Genomic DNA, 26514 nt, shown 5'->3' with positions numbered 1-26514 from the left:
GCGGAACTATTAACAAAGGTTTGTAACCTATCCTTTTAATCAGCTTCTGTACCCAGTGACTGGAAGTTAGCTAATGTAACACCAATATTTAAAAAGGCTCTAGAGGTGATCCCAGCAATTACAGAGCGGTAAGGCTAACGTCGGTACCAGGCAAATTAATAGAAACAATAGTTAAGAATAAAATTGTCAGACACATAGAAAAACATTAACTGTTGAGCAATAGTCAACATGGTTTCCGTAAAAAGAAATCATGTTTTACTAATCTATTAGAGTTCTTTGAAGGGGTCAATAAACATGTGGAGAAGGGAGATCCAGTGGACATAGTATACTTAGATTTCCAGAAAGTCTTTGACAAGGTCCCCCACCAAAGGCTCTTACGTAAATTAAGCTGTCATGGGATAAAAGGAAAGGTCCTTTCATGGATTGAGAACTGGTTAAAAGACAGGGAACAAAGGGTAGGAATTAATGGTAAATTCTGAGACTGGAGAGGGGTAACTAGTGGTGTTCCCCAAGGGTCAGTCCTAGGACCAATCCTATTCAACTTATTCATAAATGATCTGGAGAAAGGGGTAAGCAGTGAGGTGGCAAAGTTTGCAGATGATACTAAACTGCTCAAGATAGTTAAGATGAAAGCAGACTGTAAAGAACTTCAAAAAGTTCTCATAAAACTAAGTGATTGGGCAACAAAATGGCAAATGAAATTTAATGTGGATAAATGTAAAGTAATGCACATTGGAAAAAATAATCCCAACTATACATACAATATGATCTGGGCTAAGTTAGCTACAACGAGTCAGGAAAAAGATCTTGGAGTCATCGTGGCTAGTTCTCTGAAGATGTCCACGCAGTGTGCAGAGGCGGTCAAAAAAGCAAACAGGATGTTAGGAATCATTAAAAAGGGGATAGAGAATAAGACTGAGAATATATTATTTCCCTTATATAAATCCATGGTACGCCCACATCTGGAATACTGTGTACAGATGTGGTCTCCTCATCTCAAAAAAATTATACTGGCACTAGAAAAGGTTCAGAAAAGGGCAACTAAAATGATTAGGGGTTTGGAGAGGGTCCCATATGAGGAAAGATTAAAGAGGCTAGGACTCTTCAGCTTGGAAAAGAGGAGACTAAGGGGGGATATGATAGAGGTCTATAAAATCATGAGTGATGTGAAGAAAGTGGATTAGGAAAAGTTATTGACTTATTCTCATAATATAAGAACAAGGGGGTCACCAAATGAAATTAATAGGCAGGAGGTTTAAAACAAATAAAAGGAAGTTCTTCTTCACGCAGCGCACAGTCAACTTGTGGAACTCCTTATCTGAGGAGATTGTGAAGGCTAGGACTATAATGGCACTTAAAAGAGAACTGGATAAATTCATGGTGGGTAAGTCCATAAATGGCTATTAGCCAGGATGGGTAAGGAATGGTGTCTCTAGCCTCTGTTTGTCAGAGGATGGAGATGAATGGCAGGAGAGAGATCACTTGCTCATTGCCTGTTAGGTTCACTCCCTCTGTGGTACCTGGCATTGGCCACTGTCGGTAGAAAGGATACTGGGCTAGATGGACCTTTGGTCTGACCCAATACGGCCGTTCTTATGTTCTTATGTGCTGCAGGGAACATCTCAACTCGAAAATACCTCTGGGAAAAGACCTACCAGTCATTGATAGCTGCTTAATGTAAATACCTGGCAAAACAAAAGGCAATTTTTGGATGCCTAAAGAATAGATTCGAGAAAATCTTGCTCCAGACATGTGCTCGGTTTTGTCACTCAGTCTCTATAAAGGATATAGCAGAGAGAAAGGGGATTTCCAAGACAGGCTATGAGAATGGGGGAGGTTCCAGTATGTATACAGATTGAAAAGTCTGGGACTGTGGACTTTAGAGAAGAGACAAAGAAGTGGGTATATGATAGAGGAGAAGAAAATAAAGGATGGAAGTGATTGCATTCAAATGGACAAAGAGAACATTTCCCAACCAGAAATATCTATAGACACATAATGTTTTAAAAGAGCTAATTCCCCAAAGATGAGGCAAATTATCAGCAAAACTGATTAGGAGGAAAACATTAGACAGAAAAATGGGAATTAAGATGGGAAATCTTGAAAAAGAGGTTCTCTGATAGCAAAAAGGTCATGATTCCACCATCAAGAAAGTGGACAACTTTGGTGAAAAAACTGAGTTCAGTGGCAAAGTGAATGCAAGAATTAGGAGAGAAATAAAGCAATAATGAACAAATCGGAAAAAGGGAAAAAAGTAAAAATATGAATTGGAAGTGATGAAAATTGATAAGAAATATTAAAGACTTTAGGAAAAAAATCCATGCTAGGAAGGGCTACGAATCACAAAAAGTAGGTTCTTGAGTCTTTTAAGAACAAAAGAAATCCTAGAAAAAATATTGGCCAATTCCTGGAGGGATAAAGGAAACGTGTTAATGTTGCAGAAAAGGTAGATGTGTGCAAGAGATTGTTTAGTTCTGCATTTGGAAAGAAGCAGTGTGAGGTGCTCATATCACATGAGGTGATGAAATATTTTACACTCCACTAATAACCAAGGAGGATGTTAAACAGCATCTACAGTAGAAACTTAGAGGATTAACCCTAAGGATTAATCTGCTGGTCTGTATAAATATATCTTTCTTATAAATTTGAGGATTTGATGTAATAGGCTTATAGATTTTTATTAAAAGAACTTTGGCTGTAATGCAATAGACCTACCTACAAGCCAAACCCCTGTATGGTAAATTAAACAAAACACCCACGCAGATGTCTAGAGACCTTTGCCTGAACCAATAACAATGGAGGGTGGGAAAAGGGGATTTTTGCCCACAAATTGAACAAGTACACCACAAATGCGTACATACCTGTCATCCATACACACATACATACTAGCCTATGGGGTAAGTGTACCCTAACATTTCCGTGGGGGAAGGATGAAATTTGGGCGTAAGAGGAAGCATTTCCAATTAATGCCCTATAAAAAGGCGATGCATCTCGCCATGAGGCAAGGCAATCTACCCACCTATCGACTCCTGTCTACTCTTCCTTGCCTCCACCTTCAACAACGTATCAAAGCTACCCATCTACGACGGCTATTCACTATTAATAGGCCAGACTTTATTTCTTTCCAAGCTGTAAGTTTAAGGTAACTAGGCTAAACTTGCGTTTATTTCAGTTTAATGTTTAGAGAGTTAAATTTAAGAGTAAGAAACTTTAACAACTCTGCACTAGCTTCCTTTGCTAAGATGTGTAAAAACGGAACTGCCACAGGTATAGTCCTTATCTTCTAACACCAGGTTATTAAAACAGAGTGTGAGTATTAACCGAAGTATTTCTTCACAGTCAACCACTGAAACTCCGTGCTGGATGATGTAGTGAGGGCCAAGACTATAACAGGGTTCTAAAAAGAACTAGATAAGTTCATGCAGGATGGGCCAATCAGTGACTATTTGACAGGATGGGCGGGGATGGCATCCTTAGACTCTTTGTACCAGAAGCTGGGAATAAACGACAGGGGATGGATCACTTGATGATTCCCTGTTCTGTTCATTCGCTCTGGGGCTCCTGGCATTGGCCACTGTTGGAAGAGAGGAGACTGCGGTGGATGGACAATTGATGTTACCCAGAGTCGGTCTAATGTTTATTTATTTTTCTTTCTTTCATACAGGCATTAGATACAGTGCTTCTGTCAGCTAGTTGCTAAATTTTCTGCCAAAATATTAGAGTTTTTAAGAGCCTAAGTAGACGCTGGAATCATGGTTAAACTCCCCTCCACTCAACTCCCCCCACCCCCGAAACGGCTCGCTTGCAGCTGTGGAGGTCAGGGGGAGGGACATGGAGATCATCCAGCAAGTGAAAAGGGGAGAGGAAGAGACGAGAGGATCGAGCGACAAGGAGGTACTGTGGAGAAGAGGCAGAGCAGGGATGGAGCCTTCTTGGAAGGAGTGTCAAAGGGCGGGTTGTTTAATGTCACTGTGACTGCCCACTCAGTGATTCAGGGAAGAGGTCTTAGCACTTTGTCACCAATCAACTCTGCATAGAGCTTGCTCTGAAAATCTGAGCACCAAGAGGCAACTTTAGATATTTTTTTGAGTAAATAGCGAGAGCAGCCTGTCCCGGATCTGTTTGGTCCTCACCCCATAGATGATGGGGTGTAGCATGGGGGGAACAGGAAAGTACACACTGGCCATGAGAATGAGGAAATACAGGGACATAGTGTTACCAATCCAATGCATGACGGAGGAGAATATATCTGGGATGTAAAAGACTAAAATGGCACAGAGGTGGGAGCTGCAGGTCCCAATTGTCTTGAGCCAGGCGTCCTTTGTGGGGAGACTAAAGATGGCCCTGAGGATCTGGATATAGGACACAGCAATAAAAAAGTATCAGAGGGGTAGCCGTGTTAGTCTGGATCTGTAAAAGCAGCAAAGAATCCTGTGGCACCTAAGAATCGTGTGGCACAGGATTCTTTGCAGCAATAAAAAACACATCCATACCTGGAGCAAAGAATGTCACAGAGAGTCTGTAGTAACTACTGGCACGGAAGTCGGCGCAGGCCAGATTCACCACAGAAATAAGCTTGCAGTACATGTCGGGGATGATGGTCTTGCAATATGGCCACCAACTCACCAGCAAAGGATATGGCAATATGAGTAAGCAGCCACACAGCACCACGGCCAGGCCAATCTTCAGCACCACGCGGTTGGTCAGGATGGAGGACTGTCTCAGGGGAATGCAGATGGCCACATAGCGATCAAAAGCCATGGCCACAAAAAATTCCAGATTCCATTGCTGCAAAGCAGTGAATGAAGTACATCTGGGTGAGGCAGGCACTGAAATCGATCTCCCTGGTATTGAACCAGAAGATGCTCAGCGTTTTGGGCAGGATGGATGTGGACAGGACCAGGTCGTGACAGCCAGCATGCAGAGGAAATAGTATATGGACTCATGGAGGCTCGACTCCCTCTTCACAATGAAGAGGATGGTGAAGTTCCCCAAACATCAATGGTGTATATGGTGCACAAGGGGATGGAGATCCAGACATGGGCAGCCTCCAGGCCACGAATGCCCATCAGGATGAAGGTGGAGGGGTTGGTGAAGTCGGTTGTGTTGGAATCTGACATGGAGGAGGAGTGAAGGTGTCCAACTCTGAGGCAGAACGGTGTCTCCTGCATGTACCATATGTTCTCCTGACTTCCTGTATGTGCCTAGGCTCTAGGGTGATGGTCACAATACAAATGCCTGGATGGAGAGAGAATGTTAATATGAGACACTACATGCACTACTGGAAGCTGTTCCTATGGGTGAAGCAAATTGGTTGCTCTTCACGCACAGAAAAATGACATTTTCCTTATTCAGATACATGAATTCTGAACAACTGACCCTACTAATGCCAATTCCACACAAGATGGTGGTCCATTCATCAATCATTCTAACACATTGTGATGTGGGAAACCTTAATAGGCACCCACAGCAAACAGGATTGTGGATACTGATTATCCCTCATCGCTCCTTCATGCAATGAAATCCAGGCCTGAGACTCCATACTGTAGGGATTTCCTCATTAACATGGTTGCTAAATATCTGAGATTGGAAAATAAGCAAACCTTTGTCTAGTCATATGGCAGGGGAAACATCCCAGCTAGAAAACACCTCAGGGAAAAGACCTGGGCTCCACGGAATCTGCTCTGGAAACACATTCAGTTTTTCTCGCCCAATCTCTATAAAGAATATAGCAGCTAAAAAGAGAGTTTCTGGTACAGTCTATGAGAATGGGAGTGACTATCCTACTGCAACATACTGAAAATCTGGGACAATTTAGTTTAGAGAAGAGAGAAAGAAGGGAGTATAGGATAGAGGAGAGGAAAATAAAGAATGGGACTTATTTCATTCAAATCGACAAAGAGAGAACAGTTCCCAAGCAATAATATCTACTGCATATTTTAAAAGTGCTAATTCCCCTAAAATGAGGCAAATTATGAGCTAAATGGATGGTTGGGGGGGAACTGAGATAGAAGAGTGGGAATGGAAATTGGGAGTTCTTTAGAGGAATTTATTAGGGAAGTAAAAAGCCACAATTTCACAGTGATAAAAGTGGATAACTTTGGCTAAAAACCTGGTTTAGTTGGAAACGGGAGGCAGCAACTGGGGTAGGTGGGAGTGGGAAAAAGGAAATATGTAGAGCAAGCAATACAAATTGGATGTTATTAAAATTGGAAAAGAAATCCCAGAAAAGTTTTACACCAATTATGAGAGGGAGAAAGTAAACTTGTTAGTGTTAAAGATAATGCAGATGTGTTCAAGAAATAGATCTGTTATGCATTCTGAAAGAAACAGTAGGAGGTATTCATATCACATGAGGTGATGAAACACTTTCCACTCCTTAGAAGTCAAGGAGAATGTTAAACAGCATCCAGAGTAGAACCTTAGAGTTACAAACACAATAATTATGAACTGACAAATCCAACACAGATCTCATGTGGAATCAGAAGTATGCAATATAAAGTATTTTAAAAGGGGAAGTAAATAAAGATTTCAGAGGGTTAGGAAACAATAGAAAAACTGATATGGGATTAATTTAAAATAAAAGTCTAGGATTGTAATTAATGCCAGTCAACAGTAGGGTTTATGGAAAATCAGGCCTGTCAAATAAATCTGACTTTATCCTTTAATGAGAGTGCACATTTGGTTGATCAAGGAAACCATGCAGATGCAACAAACTTTGATTTCTATGAGGCATTTGATTTAATATTGGAAAATATACCGATTAAAAATGAACACAGTGCAATATCAGTAGAGCATATGTAACATGCATATAAACTGACCAATTTACCGATCTCAGAAAGCAGTTATCAGTGGGCCATTGTCAGTGAATGGGGTGAGTGGAGTTCAGCAGGGTCCAGTTCAAGGCCTGATGCTATTCAATATTTCCATCAATGATTTGGATGGAAATAGAAAATCATTGCAAAAAAATCTGCAGACGCCCCAAATATTGGCAGAATGGTCTTTTCAGGATCCCTGCATTCCATAAGAAAGTGCCCTTCCCTGTGGGTCAGGCCTGCATTCCTGGTTCTGAGAGAATCATTTTGGATTTGACGGTATTAAAACATTTTGTTTGCATGGGTCCATCTCGCTAAACGCTTTTCCCGATGCCCATGGCATTGGTGAAACTGACTGTGTCCAATCCTGGGATCCACATTTCAAAAAGGATGTTGAAAAATTGGGGAGTCTACAGAAAAGAGCTGCAAAAACGATTGAAAGCTGGGGAAAAGGCTGGAGAGTGAGGGACTTCATTTATGGAAAAGACAATCAAGTGGAGAATTTCCTGGGGAGAAATCAATGGGTAATAATGGTCTCTGTAATCTAGCAGAGAAAGGCAGAGCAAGACTCAAAGGCTGGAGCCTGAAGCCAGAGACATTCTTGTTTGAAATAAGGGCCAAATACCTAGCATTGAGGGTGATTAGTCGTTTGGACACACCACAAAGAAAAGTGGTGGATTCACCAACTCCCCATCTCTGCATATCCAGACTGGATGCTATTCTGGAAGATCTGCTCAAGGCTAGAGTGGTGCTGCTGTAGGACATCAGTGTAGACACTACTAACACCAATGGCCGGGGTTCTTCCGCCAGTGAGGGCAAGCCACATCCTCCTCAAATGCAAGAGGAGGAGGAGACAGTTTCTGCATTCACACACAGCTGGCGCCTGAGATCTTTACTCAGTTCTGACTCCAAGTGGGGGTTTCCTCATTGGGGACTGAGGAAAGTATGGGTCATAGCCTCAGAATTTGGCCTTGTCTTGCAATACTAGTAAAACCTTTCATCCTGAAGGCTCCAGTGTGCCACTGAAATGCAGCCACCTCAGGTCTGGCAGCCACCAGTCAGACTGGCGCCCCAGCAAAGGGTGACATTTTGCCCTGTGGGTGGGAGAAAATTCATTCCCTTAACTGTCCAGTGAGATCCAACAGTCTGCCTTTGCGACCCCAGAGCAGGTGTGGCTTGGTGACACTGGAGAAGCCACAGGCAGCCGACCTGGACTGGAATCTCTGAAAGAGACACGACAGGAGATTCCAGGGTGTAAAAGAACAGCTCCCCCAAGAGCGGAAGCATGTTGAAAATAGTGGACAAGCAGTATACAGGATAATCTCCCGTCCACCTCTTCCCCTTCTCTGAACGTTATACACAGACACGGCCAGTTTGGACGTACGTGTGTGAGTATGAAAGTGGCTTAGGGCTTGGGGCATTAATGCTTTTCCTGAGTGATGTGGGAGCATTCCCATCCCTCTCTGTTGTTGTTTTATTATTTTATTAATGAATCTTTAAAATTCAATCATATGGTGTGTTTTCTTTATCTTCCCACAACGATCCTGTAGTGTCAGCCTGATCACCTGACACGAGGGAACGATTGCTAACAGAAATTTGTCACAGTTTGGTGGGCAATTGAGAAGGCGGGGAGCCCTGCAGAATTTACACCATCTATTTGTTTTACCCTTGTTATTTTATGTTTGTTTTGCTTGGTATTGTTGGTGTTACATGTTGAGGATTGCATGCTTAAAGGTGTGCCCACTCTCAGCCGCAGTAAGTCTGAGAACTGGAGAGGGGTTTAGCATTCCTCTCTCCACCTCAGTTGACCAGGAAGGGTGGCAGGTGGATCTACCCCAGCCGTAGCAGAACTGGGCAATAGAGAAGTTGGAGAAAAGGGAAGAGAGGTGTACTTGATAACTAGAATTGAGCAATTAAGAGCATAGATCATGAACTAGGCAGCAACTCAAACCTACGCCCAGGGCAAGTTGCAGGCCTTGAGACAGGACTTCCAGTTAGAAAAGGAAGCCCTGGCTAAGCAAGTACCGGTCTTTCAGGGACTTGTCAAAATTTAATCAATTGTGCTCAGCATATGCCATAACAGCAGTGTGTTTGCCACAAGAGGAAATTGAATAGTTAAATGCCAATGGGTCATGCGTTCTGTCCAGGTGGCAAGCCTCATGAGGGAGGACTCGGTAGCCTTGTGAGTAAGAATGTTTAAGAGAAGAGACCAGGAAGGTTGGGGGCTAGTTGAGAAGCCCACCCTCCTAGCTAAACTGGTATTGGAACAGAGCCCCTGCCCATGGAAGGGATGTTTCAGCAAGAAAAGCAGGACTGGCCTGCTTAATCCAAAGTTGTGAGTTCAATTCTTGAGGGGGCCACTTAGGGATCTGGGGCAAAAAAAATAGTACTTGGTCCTGCTAGTGAAGGCAGGGGGCTTGACTCAATGACCTTTCAAGGCCCCTTCCAGTTCTAGGGGATGGTATATCTCCTATTATTATAAATTTTGAGGGCATAGTGGAAGGAAGGAGTAAGTAAGTAAGTATGAGCATGGGGATTTCAGATACCCAGGACAATACTTGAAATGGTGATTTGAGTTGATAAAAAGTAGCTGTTGGGAGATAAGCAAGTGATTTAAGGAAGAGTGAGAAGTTAACTGTGTAGTTGCTGGAGGGAACAGCAGTTGATCTTTGTAAAAATGCTAAAGAGGAAAGTTCTTGGTGTCATTGAAATGTTTGTAAATAAATCCAGGCAAGAAATTATTTGATTGCAATCATTTGGCTATGAACAATTGAGTCAAATTAGCTAAAGAAACGTATACAGTGCTATGTAATTGATAGCCTATTAGGCTCTAAGGGGCTACAATAAGTAGTGTTTTCTTTCAGATCCTTGTGTGTTTAAAGCAGGAGTTAGAAGTAAAAAGCCATCAAAATTCTGGTAAAGTTAATTGTGTCCCTTTTCAAATAAGAATCTTTAAGCTGTGGATAGCTTTGGATCCAGAAGCAAGGCAGAAAGCATCTGTAATAATGCAAATTATCTAACTGATAAGGTAGGAGCCACTGAAACCTGGGCTGCCTATGAAACAAATACAAGAAAAATGGGGTAATTCCTCTGTTTTGCCTGAAATCAACAAGGATATTTGTATATTTTAAGCAATGATTGACTGCCCCAAAAAGTAGACCTCGGTTTTTTGTCTTTCAGATAATCAGAGAAAACTGATGCCAGCTGAAGAGCATTCAACGTACCATGCATTTACTGGCACAATAGGAATTATGTTTTGTGTTCTAAGTCCTGTCTTGTGGTGTTTGTCTCGTGGCCAGAACTGTTGTGTTTAATACTTTCATCGGATAGTCTAGTTTAAAATCAAACAGAAGGGTTAAATTAAAATGCTTGTCCTGTCTTGTTGCTCCAAACTCTGTAATAAAGTTATTTTACTGGAAGGGTATATGTGGCATACATTGAATAATATGACTACTGTACTGTATAATGGCAATGTGTATGTGTTCGTGGTTGCGAAAAGGTGTATGAGTGAAGAGTGGAAGTTTCCTTTGTAGGTTAAAAGAAGCCGAGAAGGGGAAAACGAAAAAGAACAGAATGAATTAACTGAAAAAAAAATAGCTAGCAAGCTCAGTCCAAAGATAAGATGCTGGCCCCACGCAAGGACACTGCTCACAGCTAAGGCTTGGCTGACAACCAAGAAATGGGGAGGCTTGAATGTGCCCAAGCAGCTATGATATCTGCAAAACACTGCCAGGCACTAATGAAATGCATTAGGTTTCTTTTCTCACAGGTAAAGAAGTGCTACCCAAAGAACCTAGCAGCTCTGCCACTCCTTGGAACCAGGAGACTGGATCTATCTAAAGATCCATCAGCGAAAGACTGCTCTGGCTCCATGTTGGAAAGGACCTTTCTGAGTCCTGTTAACCACCAACACTGCCATGAAATGCCAAGGACTGACTGCCTGGACCCATGACTCTCACTGCAAAAAGACTCCTCCACCTTGGGAGGATTCTCCGAATGATGATCAGCATATTTCTCCTTCTAACTCCACTGTGCCTTCTGGACAGCAGGGAAAAAGGACACGTGAAGTGCTAGTAACCTCTCCCTTCTCCACTGACAGACCTACTGTGCCTTTGGATTTTTCTAGAAGAATCAAAACCATTACAGGGTGATGTGCTGGTAACCTCTCCCCTGTAGGATGCTGAATCACGACTGCTTCAGGAAAGAAGAAGGAACACTCGTGCCACTGAAATTGCCAAAGTCCAGGAATTCCTGACTAGAAAGGACATAAAGAACTGACCCTGATAAAGAAACAAAGAATTATACAATGGCAGGAAGAAATCTGTGGGACCTATGCTTGGGAATGTGCTATTGATTGGATGTTGGAGTTTATTCTACAGGCTGTGCCTTGTGGTTTGGATAAATCCTTCAGCATGTATTGCCCTCCCTAATTGGATTTTAAATGACAAGTACCAAAGGCACCTTGTTGCCACTGCCCCTGCCATGTTCTCCATTACACTATTACTCCTGTAATACATCTAAATACAGACAATGCCATATATCTGATAAAAACAATGGCCAAGGCCTTCACACTTCAGTGATTTATTTAAAAATTATTTGGGGAAAAATAATTTTAAAGTTCAGGATATTCCATATAAGTGAACAATTGAGTGGAGAATAAATGGATCAGTGGAAATAGAAATCTATGGTATCATTAGAAATGAACCCCAAGAATCTGTAATTGAAATTGATGGGTTCCATAGTGAAGTAGATACGATGGCTGTTCCTGGAGTTTGCAATGTGTTACATGAAAGAGGCCCTTATTGTTGTTTGGTTACCCAATTAGTGAATAATCAAACGAATACCCAAAGAGTTTGTTCTGCCACAGGAAATTGTACCTGTATTGAAACCATTCCAGTGACTAACCTGTACAGTATATAAAGGTGTACAACCAACAAATGTGGTATAGTCCTACACCAAAGAGAGATGTATTAGGGTATTGATAGACTGTGATTAATACAACACTAGGGACTGTTAAGGTTACATTGCCCTTATCTAATTTCCAAATCACCTCTACATACCCAAATTGCTCACAGGGGGCTCCCATTAGATTAGTACAACAGAGGACCTGGTTTATTTCCTCTGGAAGAAGAGGGACTTGACCAGATCCCTATGGGATGGGGCCAATAGTGCAGCAGCCATTTGGAATATTTTTAAGAACCAAGAACATGATGAGAAATTGGGCCAACTAGAAAAGGCCACTCAAGTACAGACAGGAGTTGGTGAGTTACAGGTCATTTCCGCCCTTAGTTCTATGACCCAGAAGTTGCTGACAGAGATGGTATTGAATATCACTGAGGCTGGGAAGGCATTGCAGTGGGATCTAGCATGCTCAGAAATACATGATTTCCTGAATGACCGGGTGATGGCCATTCGGAATGATCTTGAGCACCAGGCTTGGCCCACTGCCCTTACAGACACATCAGGAACCATCTGATCGGTGGCCATGGAGACATGCTCAGACACTTTCTGGGTGGAAGTGCGGACATTCACAGTGCTCCTTCCCAGCATATGGACCGATTAGGGGGGTGTGGGCTCCCACATACCGAATCCTGCCAGGTCAATGGGGAGGATGCATGTGGGACTGGATTATTCACCATGACACCTGGGAGATTAGACCACCTGGCATACTTAGCCAATTTATAGTCAGTGCCCTTAGAATAACACCCGACATTTGGATAGGAATAGGGAGTCAATGGACATTCTGGCTGTTAGAACCCCTACAGCTTCAGCGTATCCATAAACTGAAGCCAGGGGAAGTTGTCACTGTTCATGACAATGTTTTGCTGGCAGGGTAGAGGACAAGGAACTACCCTGAGAGGACATCTACTTTTTCAAGCTAATGACAGTTGTGTGTATGTTCAAACCAGTAGCCCTTAGGTTCCAGATACCCTTTAATTGGACTAGTTTAGTACCTGAATGGTTTCAAGATTTGCTTTCATTGTTACCAGATGTTCAAAGAATCTCTGAAGAACAAGGGCAAATTCATATGCTTCAAAATATATATCAATTTGAAAAGAATGCCTTTCATACAGCTTATAGAGTGTCTACTTTACGTACTAAGTATGATGTATTGTGCTTTGTCACTAAAACTGTACAACAACCCCATCATATTATTATTATAGGAATGTGATATTTGTATTATTGTTACTTAGTTTAGGATTATGTTGTTGTGGTAAAGGACATGATAATATTAATACCTTTCATGTCCAGGCTAATCATGCATTGTCATTACATCCAATCAAAAACCCTAAGGTAGAAACATCTAATGTAGAATATGAAATCCATGGCTTAATGCATGGAGGTTTAGAGATGTTAGTTGTACTAGAAGTACAAACGAGGGGGGGAGGGGTTGTGGAAGTAGAGCAAGAACTGACAGGGATTTCAATGCATGACAGTCTCTGTTAGAAAGAGTCAGGCTAGCGGAAACCCTAATAATGCAAGATTTGTAGAAGCGAGGATTGTGTGAAGCGAGTGGGTAAGAGCTCTGGGAGAAGTCGTTGCGACCTTGTGTCGATAATAAGGAATGTAAATTGGCATCTAAATAGAAGTGAGAGAAATAAGATAAAATAGCCTATGTATAAACAAAATGCAGCTGTTGCTCATTATTGTAGATAACAAAAATTATAAATGCTTGTTTACTTGGAGAGAGACCTGCCTAGAAGGGAGAAACCTTGTGTCCTAGTGCACTCCCTTCCTTTATAGAAGTGTAAAGAGAAAATAAAGTATCTGATTCTGTTGCACCCAACCAAAAAGTGAGAACTAAGTTTTTCTCTGACAATGTAAACAGGCTGGAGACAAGCCTGTCTGCGCATTTGTGTTATTCTTCCAGCTTTAGAAGTAAACAGTAATTACGGGCAGGGGCGGCTCCAGGCCTCAGCATGCGAAGCGCGTGCTTGGGGCGGCAACCCACTGAGGGCGCTCTGCCAGTCGCCGCAAGGGCGGCAGGCAGGCTGCCTTCAGCGGCTTCCCTGCGGAGGGTCCGCTGGTCCCGTGGCTTCGGCAAAGGCAGCCTGCCTACCATGCTTGGGGCAGCAAAATGCCTAGAGTCGTCCCTGATTAAGGAACCTTCCCAAAGGGAAATGAGAAGTCTGGGGCTCTCCACTTTGTACAGAGGGGAATTGTCTGCTCTGTGTATTTTTTTTAATATATTTTAAAATTCTACTTGATTACAAAGAATTAGGGATAATGCTGAAAACTCCATAGCATGTAACAACCTGTAAATGGGTTTGTTGCTAAGGGATTAGAGATCAGTAATTTTCATCAGTAGCTATCATCAGACTGTGCAGCATATTTCATGGAAGGATCTTGAAAACACCAAGCAAAGAAAAGTCACTATGAACATATCCCCATTATACGGATCGGTAAACTGAGGGAACAAGTGGCAGGATGACAGAACCCAGGAGTCCTGATTTCCCTGCCATAACGATGGTCTCTCCCTCACACCAAGAGGGAAATGGACTCCCACTCTGGCATGGCCTGTCTGTTGGGTTGGATGCAGGGGAAAGGCTGGAAAAGGGAGCCTGAGCCTTTTCCATCCTCTCAAGGTGAACCTGAGGTTTCCAGAACTAGCTGGAATTTGTGAGGCCTCACCCTCCCCACAAAGCTGCCCTCGAACAAGGGTGTCCCTGCAGGCAGGCTAGCGACTGGATTAGTGTTTGCACCGTGTCCACCAGTATTCAAGTTACTAAAACTCTATAGCTGGCAAATATGGTTTAACCTTCCTCTGTAGCTAATGGCAAAGGGGGGGGGGCGTTGGGGCTAGGTCCTGATTTGACTGGATTATTGTGTTTATCATTTATGGTTATTATTTGTATTGTGGAAGCCTCCAGAGGCATATGTTCAGGGGGAACCAGATTGGGGTTAGCGAGAACAGGCCATCGAGTGGTGGCATCACCGGACACACAGCTGGAGCGCAGGGCTCTCCGTTAGCTTTTGTAACTCTGCTTTAGTTCTACTCACTCCTCCTTCTTCGAGTGCAGACTGTGCATCCTTCTTATGAAGTCCTATGGCAACCTCTGGTATCAGAGGGGAGTGCAGAGGAGAGGGCTGTGGTGAAGAAATGAAGGCGCCATCCTGGAGATGGAACAACTGAAAGCCTCCAAGGAGTTGAAACTCTTGGGTAATGCAGCAGGCCCCAGGAAGATATAGCTATGCAAGCAGCTGGGTTTGCTGAGAAAGAAACCAGCAGAAAATTTCAATCTTCTTAAACATTGCAGAACTTGAGGCAGTGGGTGTCTTTTTTAGCATGCAACTCAGGCTTTGTCTACACTAGCACATTTGTCACTAAAGTTTTATTGGCTGGGGGGTATGGAAAAAACACCCCCAAGACCAAGAAAAGGGCCATTGTGGACAGCATTTTATCAGCGGGACGTGCTTGTTGGGGGTGGTTTAGTTATGGCAGCAGGAGAGCTCTACATGGCAGACCTTACAGCGGCGCAGGGGCAGCGATACAGCTGTCCTGCTGTAAGGTGTGTAGTGTAGACGTGGTCTCAGGCAGGCAGAGGGAGCAGGTTATTACACACTTGTGCAGAAATTTGAAGAGCCTTGAGTACCGCAAAAGAGAAAAACATTCCAAGGGTAAAGGTTTCAGCTGAAAAGAAAAAAGGAAGGTGAGTCCTTTGAAGAATTCCTAACAAATGGAAACAGGGAATGATCTTTCTCTTCTGGGGAACTTTCCAGGTTTCTACGCTACCTCATGGAATTGGTTATTGAAAGGATCAGAGACCTCGCTCCCAGTCCCTTTACCTACAGTCCTGGATGACCCTGAGGACTCCCCTTCCACTCTCTTATGTGGCAGAGTCCTCATAACCCTGACAAGGCTGGGCCCAGGATTCAACCACTAGCCTTGTCATGCTCAATTAGGACAAGAGCTGGGGTGCTCTGGGGTGCTCTCTCTGCTCTGGAGACTTCTCTGACCCACTGATCATCGCATATATCGACAGACCTTTTGTCACAGGACATCAATCACCATCAACATCTTCATGGCAAATCCCAATGGAACAGAGCCTCCTTGCCACCCAAGTGCTGCCTGGATTGGTCTCTGGTTAAGAGATTTTGGTTGTGATCTTTTGTAGTGATAATCAAGATAGCCCATTTCAGACAGTTTGACAAATGGGCAATCTTGATTATCACTAGAAACATTTTTTTTCTCCTGCTGACAATAGTTCATCTTAATTAATTAGCCTCTTAGAGTTGGTAGGACAACTCCCACCTTTTCATGTTCTCTGTATGTATCTATATCTCCTCACTATATGGTCCATTCTATGCATCCAGTGAAGTAGACTGTAGCCCACAAAAGCTTACACTTTGGTTCAATCTGTTTCCAGTTTCTCTTATGGGGGGCACATGATTGTTAAAGGAAAGAGGCCCAGGCCTGGTAAAAAAGTTGTTATGTGACACATGGCCAGAATGGGTCAAGCAACTTGAAGGTTAATGTCACCAGATTCAGAGCCATGTTAGAAAGTATGCACATGGGAGTTAGGGCCATTCCATGGGAGATAGGCTAGAGCTGTGAAATGTGGACTTGTATTGTTAAAGAATTGGAAGGAGACAGTGACTGTGGCAGTCTATGTTTGCCTAGAGATTGTTAGAGTTAACAATGTAAGCCAACGATTTCTACACGAGGGTATTCAGATAATTCTGAGATCAAAAGGAAATATTATTAGCTGAATCGTTGGTGTAGTAATACCATTTCTATATGTCTCTTTGAAGTTTCTGGTCAATCATCTACAAACGGCCTAATTGATAATTACCTTATCTTAATCAGGTAGTTAATTACCAGTGATAATTAGGAAATAGAAATTTACTTCAAAAGTATATTGTCCATCCCAGGAACTGTCTAAAGGGCTCTTGTAACATGATGCTTTTTACCTCAATCCTGCTTAAGCTTCATCAGATTTCCAATTACTCCCTGGACATACCTGGTATTCTCATCATCTCTACTATGAAATTGACTTTAGAACTTTAGAACATAAGAACGGTCATACTGGGTCAGATCAAAGTTCCATCTTGTTCAGTCTCTTGTCTTCCGACTGTTGCCAGTGCCAGCTGCCCCAGAGGGAATGAACAGAACAGGGAATCAGCAAGTGATCCAACCCTGTCACTCATTCCAAGCTTCTGGCAAACAGAAGCAAGGGACACCATCCCTATCCATTCAAGCTAACAGCCATTGATCGACCTGTCCTCCATGAATTTATCTAGTTCTTTTTTGAACCCCGTTAGAGTCTTGGCCTTCACAATATCCTCTGGCAAGGAGTTCTACAGGTTGCCTGGAAAGAAATACTTCCTTTGGCTTGTTTTAAACCTGATGCCTATTTATTTCAGTTGGTGACCCCTAGTTCCTGTGCTATGAAGAGTAATAAACAACACTTGCTTATCTACTTTCTCTACACCAGTCATGATTTTATAGACCTCAGTCATATCTCCCCTTAGCTGTCTCTTGTCCTGGTTGAAAAGACCCAGTCTTACTAATTTCTCTTCATACAGAAGCCATTCCATATCTCTAATAATTTATGTTGCCTTTTTCTGAACCTTTTCCAATTACAATATATCTTTTTTGAGATGAGGCGACTACATCTGCATGCAGTATTCAAAATGTGGGCGCACCATGGATTTATATACAGATTGATTACCTCCATTCATGTCTGTATGTAAAATGATCGTTTCACCAATACTGGGTCACTTTTCAATAAATCTTAGTTTAGTTAATAAAAAAATGGGCAGAAAGCGTGTATTTGGGTAGGAGCTGAAATATTCATTGACCTGGAAGGTGCTGTGTCCAATCCTTTGGGATCAATAGAACTGTTTTATATGAGGAAGAAGATTTTCAATACTCATCATCGCACTTGACTTGGCTATCTGGGTGGCTGCCCAAGGCTGGGTGGCTTTAAGGGACCAGTGTTTTAACTTCTGTGTAAATCATTGTGAACGATTTGTTCTTGTTGGCTGGCTAAATCTAAGTATTGGAATAACCGCCCATTCTGGGGATTGTCAGCCCCATTCTTTGCAGTTTGCCCTAATTGAGCAATCTCAGTTTGGGGTCCCCTGTCACCCCGGAAAGAGGTTGCTAAAACAATTCCCCTACTTTAGGCAGCACAAGAGGTACCCAGATCCAGATAAACACAATATAACACCTTCCCTCCATTCTCCACCTCAGTGATCATAAACATGTAAGAACGGCCAGACTGGGTTACACCTAAGGTCCATCTAGCCCAGTATCCTGTCTTTTGACAGTGGCCAATGCCAGGTGCTTTTGAGGGAATGAACAGAACAGCTAATCATCAAGTGATCCATCCCCCATCACCCATTCGCAGCTTCTGGCAAACAGAGTTTGGGACATCACTCCTGCCTATCCTGGAAAATAGCCATTGATGGACCTATCATCCATGAATTTATCTAGTACTTTTTTGAACCCTGTTATAATATTGGACTTCAGAACATCCTCTGGAAAAGAGTTCCGTGGGTTAACCTTGAGTTGTGTGAATCATTCCTTTACTTTCATTTAAACCAGTGGCAGATTAATTGTATTAATATATAAAAATATCATATTGCCTCTATATGAACCCATGGTACACCCACATATTTAATACTGCATGCAGCTCTGGTAGCCCATCTTGAAAACAAAGTATATTAGAATAGGAAAAGTTCAGAAAAAGGCAACAAAAATGATTAGGAGTATGGAACAGCTTTCAAATGGGGAGAGATTAATAAGACTGTGTATTTTGAGCTTGAAAAAGAGAAGACTGTGGGGGGGCAGGGTATGAGAGAGGTCTATACAAGCATGAATGGTGGGGGAAAATTGAATAAGAAAATGTTATTTATTCCTTCAAATAATACAACAACTGGAGGTTACCCAAGGAAATTAATAGGCAGCAGATTTAAACCAAACAAAAGGAAGTATTTCTTCATAGTGAATCAGTGAAACTCCTTGCCAGATGATGTAGTGAGGGCCAAGTCTATAGTCATGTCCACACTTACCTTGGGAGCTATCGATCCACTGGGGGTCAATTTATTGCTTTTTATGAAGACGCGATAAATCGGCCACCAAGTGCTCTCCCATTGACTCCGGTACTCCATCAGAGCGAAAAGCATAGGCGGAATCGACGAGGGAGCAGCAGCAGTTGACCAACCACAGGGAAGACACCGTGCTAAGTAGCTCTAAGGATGTTGACTTCAGCTACACTATTTTAGTAGCTGAAGTTGCGGAACTTACTCCGACTTAGCTGCCAACCCCCGACACACACCAGTGTAGACCAGGTCTCAAAAAGGGTTCTGAAAAGAACTAGATAAGTTCATGCAGGATGGGTCAATCAGTGGCTATTTGTCAGGATGAGCAGGGATGGTGTCCTGAGACTCTGTTTACCAGAAGCTGGGACTGAATGACAGGGGATGGATCCCTTGATGATTCCCTGTTCTGTTCATTCCCTCTGGGGCTCCTGGCATTGGCAACTATCAGGAGAGAGGATAGTTGGCTAGATGGACCATTAGTGTTACCCAATATGGCTATTCTGATGTTTTTATATAGACCCCAGATGTATTTGCCTTTTGCTGTAACCCACTACACCCCACTCCCCTCCCAGAGCTGAGATAGAGCCCAGGAGTCCTGATGGGGTTTCTCTCTGTACAAAAGTAACAAAATAAGAACGTACATTAACATTTTAAACCTTACCAGTATCCCTTAAGTGATTTACCATAAGATGGCAGAATATGCATTAGAGCTGAGTGGGTCTAATGTTTCTTTAATTTTCTTTCTTCCATACAGTGCTCCTTTAATTGCTCAGTTATCTGCCAAAATACTCACGTTTTTAGGAGCCTAAGTAACCCTGGAATCACAGTTAAACTTCCCTCCTCCCCAAAATATCCTGAAATGGCTCCCTTACTGGCTGTGGAGGTTGGAGGGAGGGACATGGAGATGATCCCGCAAGTGACAAGGGAGGGGAAGAGACGAGAAGATCGAGCGATAGAGAGGGCCTGCAGGGAAGAGGCAGAACAGGCATTGGCCATCTTGGAAGGAGTGATAAAGGGGAGGTCTTGAGGGTCCAGTTACAAGCAATAAGAAAGGTGACAACTTCATGAGTTGTGCATAGACCGATTCCACAGATTGTCATGCTAACACAGCACCGTACATTCAGTAAAGTGTTTAATGCCCTTTGACAGCCCAGTAAGTGATTCAGGGAAGAGGGCCCAGGACTATGTCCCCAACCAGCTCTGCATGGAGCTCGGTCTGAAAATCTGAGCACCAGGAGGGAACTTTAGGTCCTTCTAGGAGTAAATAGTGAGAGCAGCCTGTCCCGGATCTGTTTGGTCCTCACTCCGTAGATGATGGGGTGTATCATGGAGGGCACCAGAAGGTACATGTTGGCCATGAGAATGAGCAAATACAGGGGCATAGTGTTATCAAACCGGTGCATGACGGAGGAGAAGAGAACTGGGATGTAAGAGGTAAAAACGGCACAGAGGTGGGAGCTGCAGGTCCCAAAAGTCTTCAGCCGGGCTTTCTTTGTGGGAAGGCTGAAGATAGCCCTGAGGATCAGGATATAGGAAACAGCAATAAAAAACACATCCATACCTGGAGCAAAGAATGTCACAGTTAAGCTGTAGTAACTACTGGCATGGACGTCGGCGCAGGCCAGATTCACCACAGATATGTGCTTGCAGTACGTGTGGGGGATGATATTGGTCTTGCAATATGGCCACCGATTCGCCAACAAAGGATATGGCAGTATGAGTAAACAGCCTCGCAGCACCAAGGCCAGGCCAATCTTCACCACCACGCAGTTTGTCAGGATGGTGGAATGTCTCAGGGGATGGCAGATGGCCACATAGCGATCAAAAGCCATGGCCAGAAAAATCCCTGATTCCATTGTTGCAAAGAAGTTAATGAAGTACATCTGGGTGAAGCACGCACTGAAATCGATCTCCCTGGAATTGAACCAGAAGATGCTCAGCATTTTGGGCAGGATGGACATAGGCATGATCAGGTCGGTGATGGCCAGCATGCAGAGGAAATAGTACATGGGCTTATGGAGGCTCCGCTCTCTCTTTACAATTAACAGGATGGTGAAGTTCCCCAAGATGGCTATGGCGTACATGGTACAGAAAGGGATGGAGATCCAGACATGGGCCCTCTCCAGGCCAGGAATGCCAAGTAGGATGAAGGTGGAGGGGTTGGTGAAGTCAGTTGTGTTGGAATCTGACATAGAGTAGGGGAGAAGGTGTCCAGCTCTGAAGCAGAATCGTGTCTCCTGTATGTACCATATGTTTTATTGACTTCCTTTATGTGCCCAGGCTCTCGGGTGATGGTCACAGTAGAAAGGCCTGGATGGAGAAACAATGTTAATATGAGGCACTACATGCAGTACTGAACACTGTTGTCATGGATGAAGCAGATTAGTGGCTCTTCAGACACTGACATTTTTTTATTATTCAGAGAAATTAATTATGAACAACTGACCCTACTAACGACAATTCCACACAAGATGGTGGTCCATTGATCAATCATTCTAACACATTGTGATGTGGAAAAACTTAATAGGCACCCACAGCAAACAGGATTGTGGATACGGGTTATCCCTCATCGTTCCTTAAAGCAATGAAATCCAGGCCTGAGAATCCATACTGTAGGGATTTCGCCATTTTAACATGGTTGCTAAACATCTGAAATTGGAAAATAACCAAACCTTTGTCCAGTCATGTGGCTGGGGTAACATCCCCGCTAGAAAACACCTAAGGGAAAAGACCTGGGCTCCACGGAAACACCGGCTCATTCCCAGTAGTGGGCAAAACAAAGACAATATTTGGATGCCTAAGGAATGGGATGGACACTAACTTGCTCTGCACACGCACTGTTTTACTCACCCAATCTCTATAAAGAATAGAGCAGCTAAAAAGGGAGTTTCTGATACAGTCTATGAGAAGTGGGGAGATTATCCTAGTGCAGCATACTGAAAATCTGGGACAGTTTAGTTTAGAGAAGAGACAAACAAGGGAGCATATGATAGAGGAGAGGAAAATAAAGAATGGGGCTTATTACATTCAAATGGACAAAGAGAGAACAGTTCCCAAGCAATAACATCTATAGACGCTTTGTGTTTTAAAAGTGTTAATTCCTCTAAAATGAGGCAAATTATGAGCAAAACGGATTGGGGGGGAAATGGAGACAGAAAAATGGGAATGAAAGTTATGAGTTTGTTAGAGGAATTCATTAGGCAGCTAAAAAGCCAGAATTTCACAGTGAAAAAAGTGGATAACTTTGACTAAAAAGCTGGTTCAGTGAGAAAGAGGAGGCAGTAACTGGGGTGGGGAGGGGAGTGGGAAAAAGGAAATAGATATAGCAAGCAATACAAATTGATTGTTATTAAAATTGGAAAGGATTGTTAAAGAGATTGTGGAAAACTCAATGTTTGACAGAGCTACATATCACAAAAAAGAGGTTATTAAGTATACGAAGAAGAAAAGAAATCCCAGAAGAGTTTGACACCAATTATGAGCAGGAGAAAATAAACTTGTTAATGTTGCAGAAAATGTAGAGGTGTTCAAGAAATAATGCTGCTCTGCATTCGGAAGTAAGCAGAAGGAGGTATTCAAATCACATGAGGTGATGGAACACTTTCCACTCCATTAGAAGTCAAGGGGGATTTTAAACAGAATTCATAGTGGAACCATAGAATTATGAACACAATAATTACGAACTGACAAATCAAAGACACATCTCGTTTGGAATGAGAAGTACGCAATCAGGCACCAGTGTTAAACATAAAGTATTTAGAATAGGGAAGTAAACAAGAAGATTTCAGAAGGTTAGGAAACAATGGAAAAGCTGGTATTGGATTGGTTTAAAATTAAAGTCTAGGATTACAATTAATGCCATTCAACAGAAGGGTTCATGGAAAATCAGTCTTGTCAAATAAATTTGACTTTATCCTTTAATGAGAGTGCACATTTGGTTGATCAAGGAAACCGTGCAGATGCAATAAACTTTGATTTCTATGAGGCATTTGGTTTAATATTGGAAAATATACTGATTAAAAATGAACACAGTGCAATATCAGTAGAGCATAGGTAAAATGGATATAATCTGGCTAATTAACAGATCTCAGAAAGCAGTTATCAATGGGCCATTGTCAGTGAATGGGGTGAGTGGGGTTCTGCAGGGATCAGTTCTAGGGCCGATGCTATTCAATATTTCCATCAATGATCTGGAAAATCACTGAAGAAAAAATCTGAGGACACTCCAAATATTGGCAGAATGGTCTTTTCAGGATCCCCGCATTCCATAAGAAAGTGAGCTTGCCTGTGGGTCAGGCCTGCATTACTGGTTCTGAGAGAATCATTTTGTATTTGACTGTATTAAAACATTTTGTTTGCATGGGTCCAGCTCACTAGATGCTTTTCCCACTGCCCATGGCATTGGTGAAACTGACTGTTCAGTCCTGGGATCCACTTTTCAAAAAGGATGTTGAAAAATTGGGGAGGCTACAGAAAATGATTGGAGGCTGGGGAAAAGGCTGGAGAGTGAGGGACTTAATTTATGAAAAAGACAATCAAGTGAAGAATTTCATGGGGAGAAATCAATGGGTAATAATGGTCTCTGTAATCTAGCAGAGAAATGCAGACCAAGACCCAATGGCTGGAGGCTGAAGCCAGAGACATTCTTGTTGGATATAGGGGCCAAATACCTAGTACTGAGGGTGATTACTCGTTTGGACACACCACAAAGAAAAGTGGTGGATTCTCCAACTCCCCATCTCTGCAGATCCCGACTGGATGCTATTCTGGAAGATCTGCTCGAGGCTTGACTAGAACTAACTGGCTAGAGTGGTGCTGCTGTAGCACATCAGTGCAGACACTGCTAACACCAATGGCCGGGGTTCTTCCGCCAGTGAGGGCAATCCACCTCCCCGAGAGGTGGTAGCTGGGGCGATGGAAGAATTCATCCATTGGCCTCAGACTGTCTACACCAGGGTCAGTCTGGTATATCTACATCCCTCTGGGGTGTGGAGTTTCTTCAACCAACCAACCAGCCAACCAAGCAGACTGACACACACAAGCTCAGCACACAGCAAGTAACCCCCAAACACAAACAAACACACAATACAGACAGTCACTTACCCCAAGGATGCTGAATTTGCTTTCCTTCCCCTGGAGAAGAGGAGACGGAGGAGGGTCATGACAGCTCTCAGGAAAAAGTTCCTAACTGTAAGAGCAGGAGGACAATGGAACAGATGTCTCGGGAAGTTGTGGAAACTCCTTTGCAGGAAGTTTTCCAAAGGAGGCTGGGCAGCCATCTGTCCTGGACGGTTTAGACACAACAAATCCTGTATCTTGGCAGGGAGTTATACTAGGTGCCCCCAACAGTCCCTTTTCACCCTGTGGCTCTGTGATTCTATGATATAAAATCCTAGCGTAGACCAGGCATTAGTTACACTCAAGTCATCCAGCTCAATACAGGATAACTCGGTGATATTTAGTGGACTTTTTTATACAGGAGTTCACACTGGATGATCTAATGCTGCCTTCTAACCATAAACCCAATGAATCTATCAATAAAGAAAGTAGACCAGATATTTATATTTATGGTGTAACACACAAACAGGGAAATATTCCATTACATGAAAGCCTGAACATTTAACACTGATAAAACAAAATTGTTTCACATAATCCATAATTGGCGTGGTGAACTCCTTTCAACGTAAATTATAGGAGCAAAGAGCTTAGGTGAATGTCATTCACAAATGGACCGGCCATTGTAGTTGGTGCTTGTGGCACCAACTTTACTTAAGGCTGTCTCACACCTTCTATAAGGACAACTATCTTTCAGTTATTCATAAGTTTACCAGACTTCAAACACTTAGACACTAATGTTCCATGCCTGATGTCAGTTTCCGGCTCACTTGTTTTTTTGAAAGTTTAAGACATAACAGTTCCTCTGAATTTGAGAATTAGGTCAGGAGACAAGACGTCATGCCCATGTGTCCAGAGTGGAAAGGACACAGACTTACTCTCTATCCCATCACATAGATGTTACACTGGGTTTGTCGAGCAGGTGAGCTCCTATGCAAAAAATGGGTACCTGTGAATCCTGAGATGGAAGTGTCTTCCCTGGGAATCCCCCGCAGGTAGCCGTGTTCCACACCTCTCTCACCCCAGCATCTGCAGCAGCATCTCACACCGAGAGCCGACATGGGGTGTGCACCATTTATAATATAGCTCTGTGCAATCCCAGTGGGGTTCACTCAGCCTCTAGGGGATTAGCAGCATCTGGATGTAAACAGGCTGGAGACAGGCCTGTCTGCGCATTTGTGCTATTCTTCCAGCTTTAGAAGTAAACAGCAATTAAGAGACATTCCCAAGGGGAGATTAAACCTCTGGGGCTCTCGACTTTGTCAGAGAGAAATTGTGTGCTCTGTGTATTTTTGTATATTTTGAAATTGTACTTGATTACAGAGATCGCCATAGGGTCTGGTACCCTGTAAATGCCCAGGATGTATGGGTACATAGTAGGCAGAGAGATCTGGAGTCATATGACAAAGAGAGAAACGTACACTTTCAGGAGGCACATAGGGCTGTTGCTAAGGTATCAGAGATCAATAATTTGCATTAGTAACTATCATCAGACTGTTCAGTACATTTCATGGAAGGATCTTGAAAACATCAAGCAAAGAAAAGTCACAATGAACATATCCCCATTATACAGATAGGTGAACTGAGGGAAAGAGTGGCAGGATGACAGACAAAAGCCAGGAGTCCTGATTTCCCTGCCGTAACCACAGTCTCTCCATCACCCCAAGAGGGAAATGGCCTCCTGCTCTCTCAGAGCCTGTTCCTTGGGTGGGATGCAGGAGAAATGCTGGAAGAGGAAGCCTGAGCCTTCTCCATCCTCTCAAGGTGAATCTGAGGTTTCCAGAACTAGCTGGAGTTTGTGAGCTCCCTGGTCCTGGAAATTGTCAACTCTGGGACTCCACTATCAGTAAAAGAATGTTCCTGTGGGTAGAGTAGAGCCGGGGGCTGTCTTGGGGACAGAGGCCTCACCCTCCCCACAAAGCTGCCCTGAACAAGAGGGTGGGGAGCACTATACGCAGGCTAGAAACTGGATTTGTGGTTGCACTGGATCTGTTCTCTCCCTCTCGGTACATTTCCTCCCAGTCTAATGTTCCAGGCTGAGTCAGACTTTCCAGGACTGCTCCGCTGGAGGGCGCTCGGATTCCCTATTTGAACTCTCTGCCTGCTCGTCTGGCTAATCGAGGGGATTTCTCCAATGTGGAGCCCCTGGGTTTTTAAGCACTGGAATTAGATTGAATAAATTGTCCTGTCAGATCCCAACAGGGGCATCGTGTCCACCAGTATTCAAGGTACTAAGATTCTATCACTGGTAAGAATGGTTTGACCTTCCTCCATAGCTAAAGGCAAAGGTGTGGTCGGGCTAGGGCCCACTCCCTGACCATTAGGAGCACAGCACAAGTTTGAGGGACTAGATTGGGGTTAGCGAGAACAGGCCATCGAGTGGTGGCATCACCGGACACACAGCTGGAGCGCAGGGCTCTCCGTTAGCTTTTGTAACTCTGCTTTTGTTCTAATCATGCCTCCCTCTCATTGGCATAGAGCGGCTACAAGCAGACCTTACAGCGGCGTAGCTGCAGCAGTAGAGCTATACCACTGT

The 26514-nt window shown here is 43.3% G+C and overlaps 1 protein-coding gene across 1 annotated transcript; it reads right to left on the bottom strand.

Moving 5' to 3' along the window:
- Positions 1-20107: 20107 nt before the first annotated feature.
- LOC123376138 (olfactory receptor 52M1-like) lies at positions 20108-21055 on the bottom strand. The gene has a single exon (XM_045027921.1). It carries the CDS (start codon positions 21053-21055, stop codon positions 20108-20110), a length of 948 nt encoding a protein of 315 aa, XP_044883856.1.
- Between the last annotated feature and the right edge of the window lie 5459 nt (positions 21056-26514).

This window comes from Mauremys mutica, chromosome 1, assembly GCF_020497125.1.
Source record: "Mauremys mutica isolate MM-2020 ecotype Southern chromosome 1, ASM2049712v1, whole genome shotgun sequence".
In the NCBI taxonomy this organism is placed as follows: Eukaryota; Metazoa; Chordata; order Testudines; family Geoemydidae; genus Mauremys; species Mauremys mutica.
Note: the sequence above shows the minus strand (reverse complement) of the source record. Positions and strands in the feature narration are given on the sequence as shown.

Coding starts and splice junctions, on each gene's coding strand:
- LOC123376138 (XM_045027921.1), bottom strand. CDS start 21,055: ATGTCAGATTCCAACACAACTGACTTCACCAACCCCTCCACCTTCATC.